Source organism: Halichoeres trimaculatus, unplaced genomic scaffold (genome assembly GCF_033239565.1).
Source record: "Halichoeres trimaculatus isolate MK-OKI-2021-1 unplaced genomic scaffold, fHalTri1.1 fHalTri1_scaffold_4, whole genome shotgun sequence".
Taxonomy (NCBI): Eukaryota; Metazoa; Chordata; class Actinopteri; order Labriformes; family Labridae; genus Halichoeres; species Halichoeres trimaculatus.
Window position 1 is genome coordinate 30,556,681 of NW_027437182.1, and position 13,248 is coordinate 30,569,928.

The 13,248-nt window shown below is 38.8% G+C and overlaps 2 protein-coding genes across 2 annotated transcripts; both read left to right on the forward strand.

Moving 5' to 3' along the window:
• The first annotated feature begins 500 nt into the window (after positions 1 to 500).
• Positions 501 to 8,322, forward strand: tmem45a (transmembrane protein 45a). The gene is made up of 6 exons (XM_074668626.1): positions 501 to 730; positions 4,133 to 4,340; positions 4,912 to 5,124; positions 5,706 to 5,890; positions 6,030 to 6,172; positions 7,574 to 8,322. Exons 2-6 carry the CDS (start codon positions 4,145 to 4,147, stop codon positions 7,668 to 7,670), a joined length of 834 nt encoding a protein of 277 aa, XP_074524727.1. The 5' UTR covers positions 501 to 730; positions 4,133 to 4,144; the 3' UTR covers positions 7,671 to 8,322.
• Positions 8,323 to 10,008: 1,686 nt separating this feature from the next.
• On the forward strand, positions 10,009 to 13,202 carry sft2d2a (SFT2 domain containing 2a). The gene is made up of 8 exons (XM_074668711.1): positions 10,009 to 10,252; positions 10,339 to 10,428; positions 10,691 to 10,776; positions 10,942 to 11,023; positions 12,121 to 12,156; positions 12,269 to 12,327; positions 12,530 to 12,559; positions 12,656 to 13,202. Exons 1-8 carry the CDS (start codon positions 10,187 to 10,189, stop codon positions 12,693 to 12,695), a joined length of 489 nt encoding a protein of 162 aa, XP_074524812.1. The 5' UTR covers positions 10,009 to 10,186; the 3' UTR covers positions 12,696 to 13,202.
• The last annotated feature ends 46 nt before the right edge of the window (positions 13,203 to 13,248 follow it).

The following is a 13,248-nucleotide window of genomic DNA, read 5'->3' on the forward strand; positions in this document are numbered from 1 at the left end:
CCTATGATTTCAGGGGGAAAAATTACACAAGGAAATCCTTAACCATTTACTTCTTTTTCACAAATAAATAGGTTTGTGAAAGGGGTCATCTTATTCAAAATTTAAAGTGTGTTTAAATGTGCTCACAGAAACTTTGGGCAACAATTCATACTGTTATTTTTCCCCCATTTACCTTTTAACCTATTGGTATATTAAGCTCTTAAGTAGCTTCTTGTTTACCGAGGAATCGGACTTCCTGCCTGCCGTTCTGGACCTCCTCCAGCCCGCAGACTCGGTGTACGTGCCGGCGGTCTTGTCCCGGTCCAGCCTGCCCAGGTCGGGATGGAAAGTAGCGGTTCCCTCCTAACAGGGAGGGACCGAGCCGGACACGAGCGGGCGGAGTGAAAGTGCACACGTGGACACAGAAAACTGACGTTTAGTGTAACCAATCACGACACAGGCTGATGACGTTAACTCCCCGAGCCAACCAATAGGATTGTTTTTATTGGAGGCTAAAAAATCCTCAAGTGTCTGGAGTCGGAAAAATGAGAAGAAAAAGGTTGTGAAACAAATCTGGAGGCAGCGGAGGAGACAGCAGATGTTTACTACAAGTTCTGCAGAGTATCCCTGTAAATACCTGACTTTTTCAACAAGGGGAAGGGATTTTGAGAAGAGAAAATGAAGATGGTTTGATTTTCCCAGCTGCAAATACTTATCAACTTTAAATCTCCAGACGCAAACATAGACTTGGGTAAGACCCCCTTTTTTTTTCTTTTCACTTTAAAGGAATTCAAAGCCTCTATTATCTCTTCAGTATTTATAATACAATCTTAATGTTTTTTTTTTTTTAAGACACTAGCCTCCATAGTTCGTAGAACCGTGAAAAGTCGGTTTTATGAGCGACTCTTTGTGACTGTATTCAGAAACTTTAGAGGTTTGCCAGCTCTCTTTGTTATTAAAACCCAACATCCTTAAAAATCCAGAAGAGGAGTAAAATGCTCCAGAACTACCATCTTCCTTTTTATCTCTTAAAAGGGGTGAGGCCTATTTTTTATGCTCTTGACAAGTCTACACCCTTTGTCAACATGAGAAAACAATTCCTGGAGTTTTATCATACCTTCATGTGTCTTGGTTTTGAGAAATAACTTTGTCCAACTATTATTTCACAAAGGACAGTTCAGCTCATTGTTGACATGTAGACAATGCAAAACTAAATGAGATGTATATGCAAATTGTAATGGGCTAGACTTGAAACAAGCTTCATATGCAAACTTTTACTTTTTTTTTTTCCTTCGCTCTAAATTATAATGATGTACCATGTACTTAGTCCTGTCACTCAGTCTATTTTATCAAGCAACAAATAAACATATGCAACAAAACAAAACAGCCTTTGAACAGATGTGGCTAAAGCATTCAGAGCAAGCATCCCCATATGAAGTAAAATCCTTATCACAGGTCATAATCCTGCTTTCAATTTGTGCATTCCCCAATATAATCAATAAATATTGGACAAAACTAAAACTATAAAGAACATCAGTATTAATGCCAGTGAATGAAGGCAGTAGGCTACTTAAATTTATTAACAGAAGTCAGTGTTACTATTTTTAGCTGTTTTTTACAGCACTGATTCATTTAATCTGCACCAATCACAGCCCCACTGTGGCTGTGGCAGAGTGGGTCTCCCACTAATCATAGGTGTGGTGTGGTGGTTTGATCCCCAGCTCCTCCCACTCATGTGTCCTCAAGTGTCCTGATACCAACACCTTACGGGCTAAACCATGATCAAAAGAAAATAGTTCCCATCTATTTCGGTGTTTATCTTAGTCAGGAAACGTGTCACAGTGGACTGCGGTCTCTGTTTACAGGAGGCCAAACCAGCACCTCTTCAATCACCTTTCAACCAGCTCTGACAGATATCTGCTATTTTTATCTTTTTCATTTTCTGTTTTTTTGTGGTTACAGTAATAAGCTCTGAGTTTTTATTGTTAAATTTGTAAAGTTGTTTAGGACCCAGTTTTTGATCATTTCAGTGTCTCAAATTTTCTCATGTGGTACTTTAAATTGAGTTGTTGATGGTAGAGTTAAACAATGGGGGCTGAAATGGTGATATATGATAAATATATGAGCCTCAGTCAAAGTCTTGACATGCGCCCTTACAGCTGATTTGAATATGTTGACTTGGAATAAGGGCTAAATGAGAGGATGCTTTTTTTGTAACTCACTTTTTTAAGACTGGTGTAAAGTCAAATTATTTTCTTGGTTGGATTTTAGAACAGTATTATGTGTGAGTAAACACAGGGCCTGTGAAGCTGGACTGGTCTAAGGCCACTTTAGATAATGTACTCTGCTTATTTTCAACACCCAGTACAAACTGTTAATTTTATTTTTGGTACTTGAAATGAAAAATGGTGAATCTGTGAACTGCACAGATGTTGTCGTTGCTGTAAACAAACCAAACACTGGAGCCTCTCTCAGGTCCACTCCAGGTGACAGGAGGAGGGAGTGGTTGTCGTGGAAACTGGAGTGTTTACCTCTCCAGTCCTGAGAGGTTGCACAAGCGCTGTGAGGGCCGTCTAACACAGATGGGTTCAGTTTAACATCTCAAACAATCAGTCTGTTGGAAGGGTCGTCCTTCAAAGGGTTTCTCTTTGTCGCCGGGCAGAATGAAGTCTGCCATCTCCATCACAAGGGAGAGTGCAGCCATGCAGCTCAATACTACTCTCTGTCATCAGTAGTGATGCTGCTGCTTTGAAAGAAATGATTTACTGCTGAAGTCACACAGGATCATAAGGTATTTCAATACTGCTTTGTATTGACAGTGGAACCATGAGGAGGAACATGGTAGATGAGTCAATGCAGAAATGACTATGACGCCAGACTCTGAACTGTCTCAGTATGTATTGCGCACATAATTTAGAAATGCACTGTAGTTACAAAAATGAAGCTGCACAGCAAACACATCCAAGCTGTTCATGTAAACAGTACTTTCTACAGAAAAGATTAAGCTGTCCGTTTTTCCCAGTTCAACTACGGCCAAATTAGAGGGAGAAAAAGTTCATTTTGGATTCAGGGGGACGTGTTGAAGCAATTAATGTGTAAAACATGTAAAACAGCAGATGTAGACAGTGAGTTAAATTTGAGGTGCACCCTTAAAGGTTGACTTAATTCATAATTATAATTTTCTTTTGGAGCAGTGTCCTATGAGGTGCTTTTGAGTAGTTAGTGAATTACCTTCAGAAGATGTCGGTCAGCCTGGTCTGTGTTGAGAAACCAACAGGAGAACCAACACGGAAACTAGTCTTATAGTGCTGAATGATGTTAGTGCACATCACTTACATACCTGTGCCACAGATCCAGGAACATCATGAAACCAGTGCGCAATCCTGAAGTAAGCATTTAAAGAACCTGATCTCTTCCCTTTTTTAAGCAGTGAAGCAGCAGAGAGGTTTCACATGTTTAAAGGTGAAGAGAAAATGCTTTGGTCCCCTCTCTGTATAGACACACTTGTACTCAGGTCACCTGAAGGGCGGTCACACACACACAGAAACACACCAACACACTAATTATCTCTAATCAGGCCGTCTAAGTAAATTGCAGGCACTCCTCAACACTCAGCTTTCAGTGTCTCTAAGCTGTATCAGCACCTCTCAAATGAAATACTGTTAACAACATGCTACTGAGAGAACAGTTTATTCCAGAGGGTATAAAAGTTGTTACTGTCTGATTTCATTAATGTAGCATCATTAAAAAAGAAGGAGGGATAAGAAAATTGATTGACAGCTCTGTTTTGGCTCCTGTTGCATTCTTTGCCAGATCACCAGAGCGGTGGAAGGTCTTTGAGAGGAAACAAAAAGAGATCTGAGAGATCTTTGAGGTTTTATCAGTAAAAGTGTCTTGACTTGATAAAGTGGTGTGATGTCAGTCTCGGAGTGTCACTGGCCAGACTGCATACGGAGGTTGTGGCTCGTACACAACAGATTTGATTATGCGTAACATGGAGTGGCCCCCTGCTGGCCATTAAAAAGAATGCAAGTTTAAGACAGTCTTTTAAACCAAGATGGTACATCCACTTCAAAAATCTCCTCTGTTCTTTGCCCACTTTCCCCTCTGCATGTAACAGCAGCTAACAAATGTGTGTCCCCCTACCTTTCAGGTGTGGTAAATTATGGGGAGCTTCAAGGGCCACGCTCTGCCTGGCAGCTTCTTCCTGGTCGCAGGGATCTGGTGGACAGGGAAGCACTGCCTGTGGTACGCCACCCGCAGGAACAAGAATATTGGCTCCACTCGACTATCCAGTAGAGCGTCACAGCGCCGCCTTGAGATCATCGAGAGCTCGGTCGTACTCTTCTTCTCTGTTGTTGGTAAATTAAGCTTTTTTTTCTAGTCAAGGATTCAGGGAGGTTTAAGTGACACTAAAGCACATTTTAGCACAAAAGGGGACAGGTTTTTGTACTAGGTCCTCTGAAATCAAAGAGAGCAATTTGAAGCTCAACCTTGACTTTAAATGAATAAATATGGGACAATGATCTGAGTTACTCACTTGTAGTAACTGGATTTTGTGAAATAAACAGATTTTGTAAAAGCTTTTTTATGCAACAGTAGCTGTTCTAGAGGAGTCATCTGCATAAAACCAAAATATTCTACAAATCTATAGATTCTGTATTATGTTTAAAGCTGTATGTGTAGAGTCTGACTCCTGAATTAAACTTAGGAAAATATTTTAGAGTCAGTTTATACTTACATGAATGTTTCTTTGCAGTTTTTTTGCAAATTAATCGTTAAAAAAATGTAAACTTTCAGTAAAAAAATAAACAATCTAAGTATTAAGAAACATAGTGTGTATATTAAAAAAAAAACTGTTTTATCAGGGGATATGCTGCGTTTCCTTTTTTATGAATTAAATCTGAGTGTTTCCTCCTCTGTTCCTGTCAGGGATGCTGTTGGAGCAGTTTGCTGCAAATGGGCCGAAGCTCCAGCTGTACGACTTTGCAGAGAAACACTGGGAGGATCTGATGAACTGGCAGCACGCCACCATGTACCTGTTCTTTGGACTGGCAGCCATGGTTTCCCTGATCATCCACACCACAGAGGCTGCTCCACTGGCACTCGACAGGTTAATGATGGCCATCGCCTTCTTCAATGAGGGTGAGAAAAATGTGTTTGTTGATTTTCACAATGAGACCACAAATTTTGCCTCATCATGGTTAGGATAATTAACTGTACTTCATTAGATTCCACTAGAGCTGCCTTAGAGTAGCAGTCGATTGAATCATAAGTGGTGAAAGCACTCAATGTTTCACCACTTTGTGTTATCCTGTAGTTATCAATTAAATATCAATAAATATTACATTTTTAAAAGCACACTTTTGTTTTTAGATGTGTCTGTAACATGAAAAGTTGTTTTCTGGATCTATCGGTTACATATTTTTCTCTATACTCATTAATAAAGGGAGGGAAAAAAAGGCTCCTGTTTTTTTCTCCTCATTTTGATACGTAATAAGATTTCATAATCTACTCTGCAATGTATCTTCTGGTGATAGGAGATTAAAGGACATTTGCCGCAATAATTTAACATAAATCCTGTGTTTTACAAGACATGTGGTAAAGATGGTACTTCACAGTTTGACACACAGTATCACGGCTCAATGAATCCATTAAATAGATCAAAAATTTTCAGTCCTCAGCTTAATATCACTCGTGTTTCCTCCCTCTTTCTGTTTTTGCAGGGTTTCTCTTCCTCTACCATCTCCACGGCAGGAGCATGCTGGACGTCCATGTTCATCTGCTCCTTCTTTACGCCATCTTTGGTGGCGCTCTTGTTTGCTTCATGGAGGTTTTCCACAGAGGAAACATCATCCTGGAGCTGCTGCGATGCACCCTCACTCTGCTGCAGGGGAGCTGGTTCTGGCAGGTAAACCTCGGTCTGTCTGCAGCAGTGTGGTGTCTCAGTGCTGGACAAAAAGAAAAATGTGCTGGTTTTTATTGATATTGAAAAGATGTGAGTGTCAGTCCAACAAAAACACCTGTTGCTTCTTTTCCTTTAATCCCAGATTGGTTTTGTGCTGTACCCTCCCCACGGTCCTGAGTGGGATTTGAAGGATCACAACAACATGATGTTCATCACCATGTGCTACTCCTGGCACCTCGCCTTCGCCATGCTCCTCGTGAGCATTCTGTACTGCACCGTCAGTTGGTAAGAATTTGTCACACACGTGTTCCAGCAGCCTCTGGTGGTTTGGTTCACCTGAAGTCTCAATTCTTCATCCAGGAGACTCACCAAAAGAGTGTTTAAACAGGATCAGCTGTGTTTCTCAGGATGTAGTAGTCTGTGTTAACTGAGAGGACTGTTTCTTGTGAAATGTTGACTCTATTTGAAGGGATCGTTCATGTTTTAGGATTAGTAGTAGTGGGGTTGTATGAGGTACTTGTTAATACAGTAACTGCCTTACTTATGGTCAGCTCAGCTCTACAAATGTGAAACCCATTTGTCAAAGAAACCAAACGTTCAAAATTTTCTTTGTACATTTAATTTTTCCCTTGGTGACTGTGATGCTCTGCTCACCTGCACAATCACATCTGCTGCGATAGATATGTGATGAGACCTTAGAGTAGCTTTTGATATGTTTGTGAATGTGTGAGGAATCTTACGACAAGTCAACAAAAACTACCACAGAAAGCAGAGAGGGTAGTGTAATAACAGCGTTAGTGCTGAAAAATTTTAAATGTATCAAACACTTTAACAAACATTGTGGTTTTGTCTGATTTTCTTAAAACTAGCTAAACTATGTGGTAGATTTAAACCTGTCTACACTGATTGTTAGTGACTTCTGTTTTGGGTGTCTGGCCTGTTTCTCAGAGCTGACTGGGATCTTCTGTGATGATACGCTAACTCTTGACACATACCTGGTAAAACCATTCCTCCAAGCTTAAAGAATGACCTTTAGACAAAGCCTGACTGTGATGACAAAATTGAATGGGACAGGACAGGAGGAATCAACGCAGAGTGAAAAAAATAAGGGAAGGGAACCTTTGATGTAAAAAAAAAAAAAAAAAAGTAGAGATGCAAAAAAACTGCAGTTCCTCATGTGTCCACTGGGGTCTGGCTTCAAAAGCTTAAGAAACTCCTTCAACTCTCATATTAAAATGCACATTACAACATTGAAAATGTTTTCAATGACCTTACAATTCAAGGGCTGATTTTTTTCACTCATGCACTATGAAGATGTGAGGTCCAAGTGTTATGCATGGGTTTGCATAATAAGGAGCATTGCTGAGTTGGCTTCTAGGACGTTGTCCCTGTTTGCCAGACGGCTTATGGTCTACCTCACCTCCACCTCAAACATTTCTATTGACAGAGAAAGCTTGAGTCACCATTTCCAATGTGACGACCACCATCTTCTGGCTTTAAAACCTCAAAACCCTTCTTCAATAAGTGTCCGATACAACTGAGGCTACATCCCCTTTTTTATAGTCTGTTGTGAAATATTGTGCTCAGAGGGAGTCCCATTTAAATCCATTTTTCCTCATTAATGCCTAGATGTCAACCTGTGTGCCTCCATATAAACAAGTTTCTGTGTTGTTGTTTTTTCTGCAGTGTGGTCCGCTCAAGGTTGAAGAGGACTCCTCCGATGGAGATGGGACTCCTGAAGCCCAGAGACAGAGACCCAGACTCCGAGGATGAAATTCTATGAAGAGGATGGTTTTATAAACACACAACTTAAATCAGGGAAATGAGGTTTGCTGCGACAAAAAAACAACAAGTGATGCAGAAAAAGGGATAAAGACTTTGTTTCTGGATGCTTTAGAAACATTTCTCTACCTCTGCCTTATTGAATCTGCTTCAGACTTATTGACTTTGTGTAATGCTATTTATTTTACTGTCAATGTTCTGTCTAATTTTTCTATGTCATACATTTGCACACAGTTAAAGGGAACAAGAGCTCATCAGCTTCTGATGGATAGCATGCTTTCATTGTTTTTTTGTTTTTTTTTAATGCTCAGTAGTGCCACCTTGTTGTGGAAAAAATCATCATTATCATCATCAATACAGCATATCCTGCATATTTATATATCTTATAAACCATGTTGCTTTTTTTTCTATCATTTTTAGACAATGTGTCAAACCCAAATGCCAAAAATTACAAATGACATTAAAATTGTGAAATGTTTGGAGTTTGTTGTTTAACATTAATTTATAATGGCAAATGCATATCCTCTTAATTGCCGTTTTTATTGACTATAGCTTCATAATTAAACATTCCAAGAGCTAAGGACAAACTATGACGGTTGTACAACAAAACTGATTATTGTAACTCAATGTTTTTGGAAGACCCAAGCAAATTAGACTTGTATGTGACTTCTCATTCTTTATTACACCAATAAAATGTTTGTTTATCAAATATAAAGTGATTAATTATAAAACAATCCCAGTTAGAGATGTGAAAAGTGTCACATTAATACTAAGAATCCTCTATGGCAGGGCTGTCCAAACTTTTTCATAGGGGGCAACATTTCATTTAGTGGAACTAAAACAAGAACCACCTGCTCTTACTGACTTTATTATTATTTATTTATTAACTGTAAAAGTAACAAAATTATGAGCGCTCTGCTATTTAAATAAATAGATAAAAAATACAGTCACTAGGTGGCGTCAGATACATTTGGGCCTTCACTGGAGGCTAATGGAATAAGACCTCACTTGCCCTAATTTGTCTCTTGATACTGGATGAGCAGTGGTCAGTTTTCTGCAGTGATGTGTGCTGTGTAAACATCAGCAACACTGCTTTTTACCAAGGAAAGTGTTCTCCATTAGGGGGCGATATGGGGAAAATATGTCAGGATGTTTTCATGGCAGGATCTGGACCTGGATTTTATCAGGATGTTTTTTTTTCTAATGTTTTAAAACCATTTTGACTTGAAAACATGTTTAGGCACAAATATATTTGATCGCACTTTCTGAACTGTTTTTCTGCACCATTTTTGTCTTTTCTGCACAATTTCATAGCTAACTTAAATCTATAGTCTTGTGTCTTATAATGACTTTTTAAAAACTGTTTTGTATGTTCATGAAACACGTTTTCACATCATGATAAATACATTCATTTGAAGACGTCAGCTGTAAGAGTTGTTGGGTTTCTGTAAAATGTACAGCGCTTTAGCTTTATACAAGCAGCCTATGCACAGTCCAGGTGAGAAGATAGACCTTGTCTCAGTGCACCTGAAATCTAAATGTTCACATAATTTATAACATGATTAACATCAGTGCCATAGTTAAATTAGTCTATGATGGGAGCTGAAGGCAATTTAAAAAGTGACCCCAGGCCACGATTGGCCCCCTGAAAAACATGCTTTACAGACTCATTTTCGTGAGCAAGATGCACCGCTGAAAGATCGTCTATTGAAAGATGAATCACTCGGTTCTGAAAAAAAGGCTTTTATCTACCAGCTCTGGCTTCAGGACTGAAGAGGTCCCCAGACGAAATTTCTATTATAAAGAATAGAAACGATCTGTTCTGCAACCAACTGTTCAAAGTGTAAAAACAACAACAACAAAAATAAGAAAAATAATAAGAAAAATTAAATAACTGCATCACAAATTTGTTTAAAAAACGAGAGTGTGTAGGCTAAATAAAAAAACAAACAAACAAACAAAAAAAAAATCTAAAGTTTTTGGGGGTTGTGTTACTTTAATTCCGGAAGAAAGCCTATTTCCTTCAAGTAAAAAAGTAAGCCACATCCCTCACAATATCCTTCTTTTGTTTTTCAAGGGCAAGTCCCCATAAGGCTTCCATATAAATATGACTTTCTCACAGTTTCGATGGGTTTTTTGTGCAAGTCCTACATTTTTTTTGTGTTTTTGTTTTAAGAAAAGTCCATTCCACCTTTTTTGTCCGGTGGAAACGGACTTCAACGTGTTCACGGAGTAATGTGGAGTCCTTTAGTCATTTGTATAACAGGTCTTCGCCACGCATTGAGCTCGACATTAAAAAAAAAATCAAAGTGGGACGTCTTAGCAGAGTTTCACTCAGGTTGGACTGGTCTAAAAAAGTCGACACCTGAACAGGTGAGCTACCTGACGGCTTCTCAGGCTGCCAGCTCCACGTGACGTTGTTGTCCACCTGTTGAGATTGGAGGAAACCGGCGACTTTACCTTTTCACTCCAGGAAACAACAGCCTTACTTCGGTCTGTGAAGGATCTTTGGATGCCATGGATAAGTTAAAATCTGTTTTAAGCGGTGAGGAGGCGCGCAGGGATGACAGAACCGTTTTAGAGGTAAATAAATATAAAACACCTGATTTAGTTTACACTGCTTAAAATTTACTGCAAACTCATCCAGACTCATCAATCTGTCTCTGCAGACTGTGAATGAAGCCTCTACGTTGAGCTGGGGGACTCGTCTGAAGGGCTTCGTCGCCTGTTTTGTGGTTGGGGCTGGGTGCACAATACTGGTGAGGTTTTGTAACAATGATTCTTTTAAAATATATGTCTTATTTCAGCTCCACGCTTTAAGGAAGAGCACAGGCAGGCAGAGCTGATGTGGTTTTACTGGTTCTCCTTGTTCTGAGGAATGCAGAGGATGAGATGTTCATCAGGCCTTTCTTTGAATGGAGCACAGACATGAAACATGCAGCTTTAATTTAAACCTCTAATGTGAAGAATAGTAAGAGAAGAGAAGAAAAAAACACTGATACTAATGTGTGTGTCTTGCAGGGAGTGTGTATGCTCTTCCTCCCCAAGATTGGACTCACACTCTTCATCGTTTTTTACACATTTGGAAACATCTGTGCACTCTGCAGGTCAGTGACACCTCTCATAATGAAGTGTGAGGGCTTATCTTAAAAACAAATGTCATTTTATCAGACCAGTTTTTTTTTTCCTTCAGACTGTCACTTTAATCTACCAAAGTAAAGTTTGTATTGAGCAAGTTTTTCCACATTATTCCTGTTTCTGTGCCCAAACAGCACCATGTTTCTGATGGGCCCGGTGAAGCAGCTGAAAAGGATGTGCGACAAAACAAGAGCCCTGGCTACAACAATAATGATTGTAAGTGTATACAAACTAACTGAACTGTGTTTACCTTTCTTTTTGTTTCCCAGCATACATATAGAAGCCTGGTTAGATTTTACATTCAAGACTGGCGTAAGAGTGAGACACAGTGTAGCACTGTTTTTAGCAGAAATCAAAATTAATCTTTTCTCCTTAGATGTGTGTTGTCTGGATTTTATAAACAAGCAGAGGTTGCTTCCTACATATTGTAATTTATGTAGAATATTTCATTTTATTGAACACTGAGCCTCTACTCAAAGCCTCTGTGAGGGCTTCAATAGGGACCTTGAAATAGTCAAATTTTTATATATTTGCCTGTTCATAATCAATAATATGAAATGAGATCATTTGTGCCAAAATTGGTTATTTCTAAAAGACATGTCTCAGTAGCTGTCAGAGTGTTCCAGTAGAACATAAATCCATTCATGGTAAGTAAACCAAATGTTTCTTTGATGACCTTTAAGCAGTGAGAAGTGGGAAGATTTGTCCTTTCTATCTCCTGAAAGCAGTTTCTTGGATTTAGTTTATAGTAAGGGTGGACACTGGAGCTGGACTGTCAAAGTTGATTTTGTTACGTTGCAAACAATAGCACTACAAGCACACTACAAATTAAAGCATTAACTTGTTACCTTGCATCCTAGAAAACATTGTCTTTAACAAAGAAAATTAGTGTTAACAAGAAGATCTTGGCAAGAGTCACATCTTTATGACAGTGGGTGAAAGTGCTTGTGGGAAACAGAGTCTTTTCAGGCCGTAGGTCTCACTGCTATCAACGCCAAACGGCCATAGTCCTCACAGAGACTTTAAGTGGCAGCACCATGTGCTCTGATGTAATTCTCTGCTTCATGTGTTGCAGACAGTCCTGAAAGAAGAATAAACTATAGCGTTAGAGTAGACAAAAGGAGAAGACAAAATTTGTTATTTAAATGCAGCAATATAAATATAAATAATTAGGATCAGGTGATTTTCAACATTTTTTTGCAAAATTAATACAATCATGGTTTTGCTTACTCTGAAGTTGTTGATTTAAGATAAGCACCAAACTTGACTGAATGTCTGTAAGTAAAAACACTCTTCCTCTTTGTTTTCTGCAGACCTGCCTTGTGTTGACCCTCTGTGCTGCTTTCTGGGTGAGTGAGCTGAGAAAGAAAACAAAACTCTTGATTCAACTAACAATGAGGCCGATACATTTTCTCTATGCATCATCTTTTTTTTTAACAATTTTTTTGTTTGTTTTGATAGTGGAAAAACTTTGGACTTGCCCTTCTGTTTGTCATCTTACAAATTTTGTCCTTCTCATGGTGAGTCCATGTTTGTCTTCACTTATTTAACCTGACTGTCAATAAGTTTGAAATGATGAGTTAAGTTTGCATTGGACAGAATGTTAGTCGACAGCCAAGACAAAATTGATGAACTTAATATATATTTTGTGATCCAGATTGTTTTGAACTTTATTTAGGACTCTTTTCAAACTTGGTAATTAAGAATGGGCTTTGTTTGCAGGTACAGTCTGTCGTATGTCCCGTGTGCAAGGTTTGTCATTAAAAACCTTTTTATTAACATCAGTTGCAGAAATCTTCACTTATCTTTCCTGTGTCAGTGTCTAAACAATGTGTTTTTCCATAACAGGGAGGCCATACTGAAATTGGTGGCGGTGTGCATGAAGTGACCTCTGTCTTTGTGTGGAGGACTCTGGCCAGATGAAGAGGTTCTGAGAAAAGATGGATTCACTTCATACAGAGATTCTGTTTACAGCAGAGACCACCAAACATGTTTTATCTACAGAAATGTTGGTTTTACTCCTTATGATTCATGCATTAAGTTGTATGATTTTTCATTGGTATATATTGATTACCATACCAGTTTTAATGAATGGGCTTGTTTGTAATATATGTAAATATGTGTAATAAATGGTTAATTTAATGGCATTGTAAATGAACACATGCAGCACCCTTCCCAAAGAAGAGTTAAAGGGGTAATTGTAAGTGCCTATTTTTTAAGGAACAGTCAGTATTCACATGCACAGCAGGAGCCTAATTCAACAACTGAGGTAAGCACACTATAAAGCGTCAGAAAATAGATTCACGTATAGGTTTGATTTGTCTTTATAAAGTTTTTCTAACAAATGCTTCTTTGTATAACAGCTATTCTAAGTTTTAGATGGGAGAAAGACGTATTCAGTTGGTAATACTGATAAATGTCAAGTGATGCTTCCTCATAGA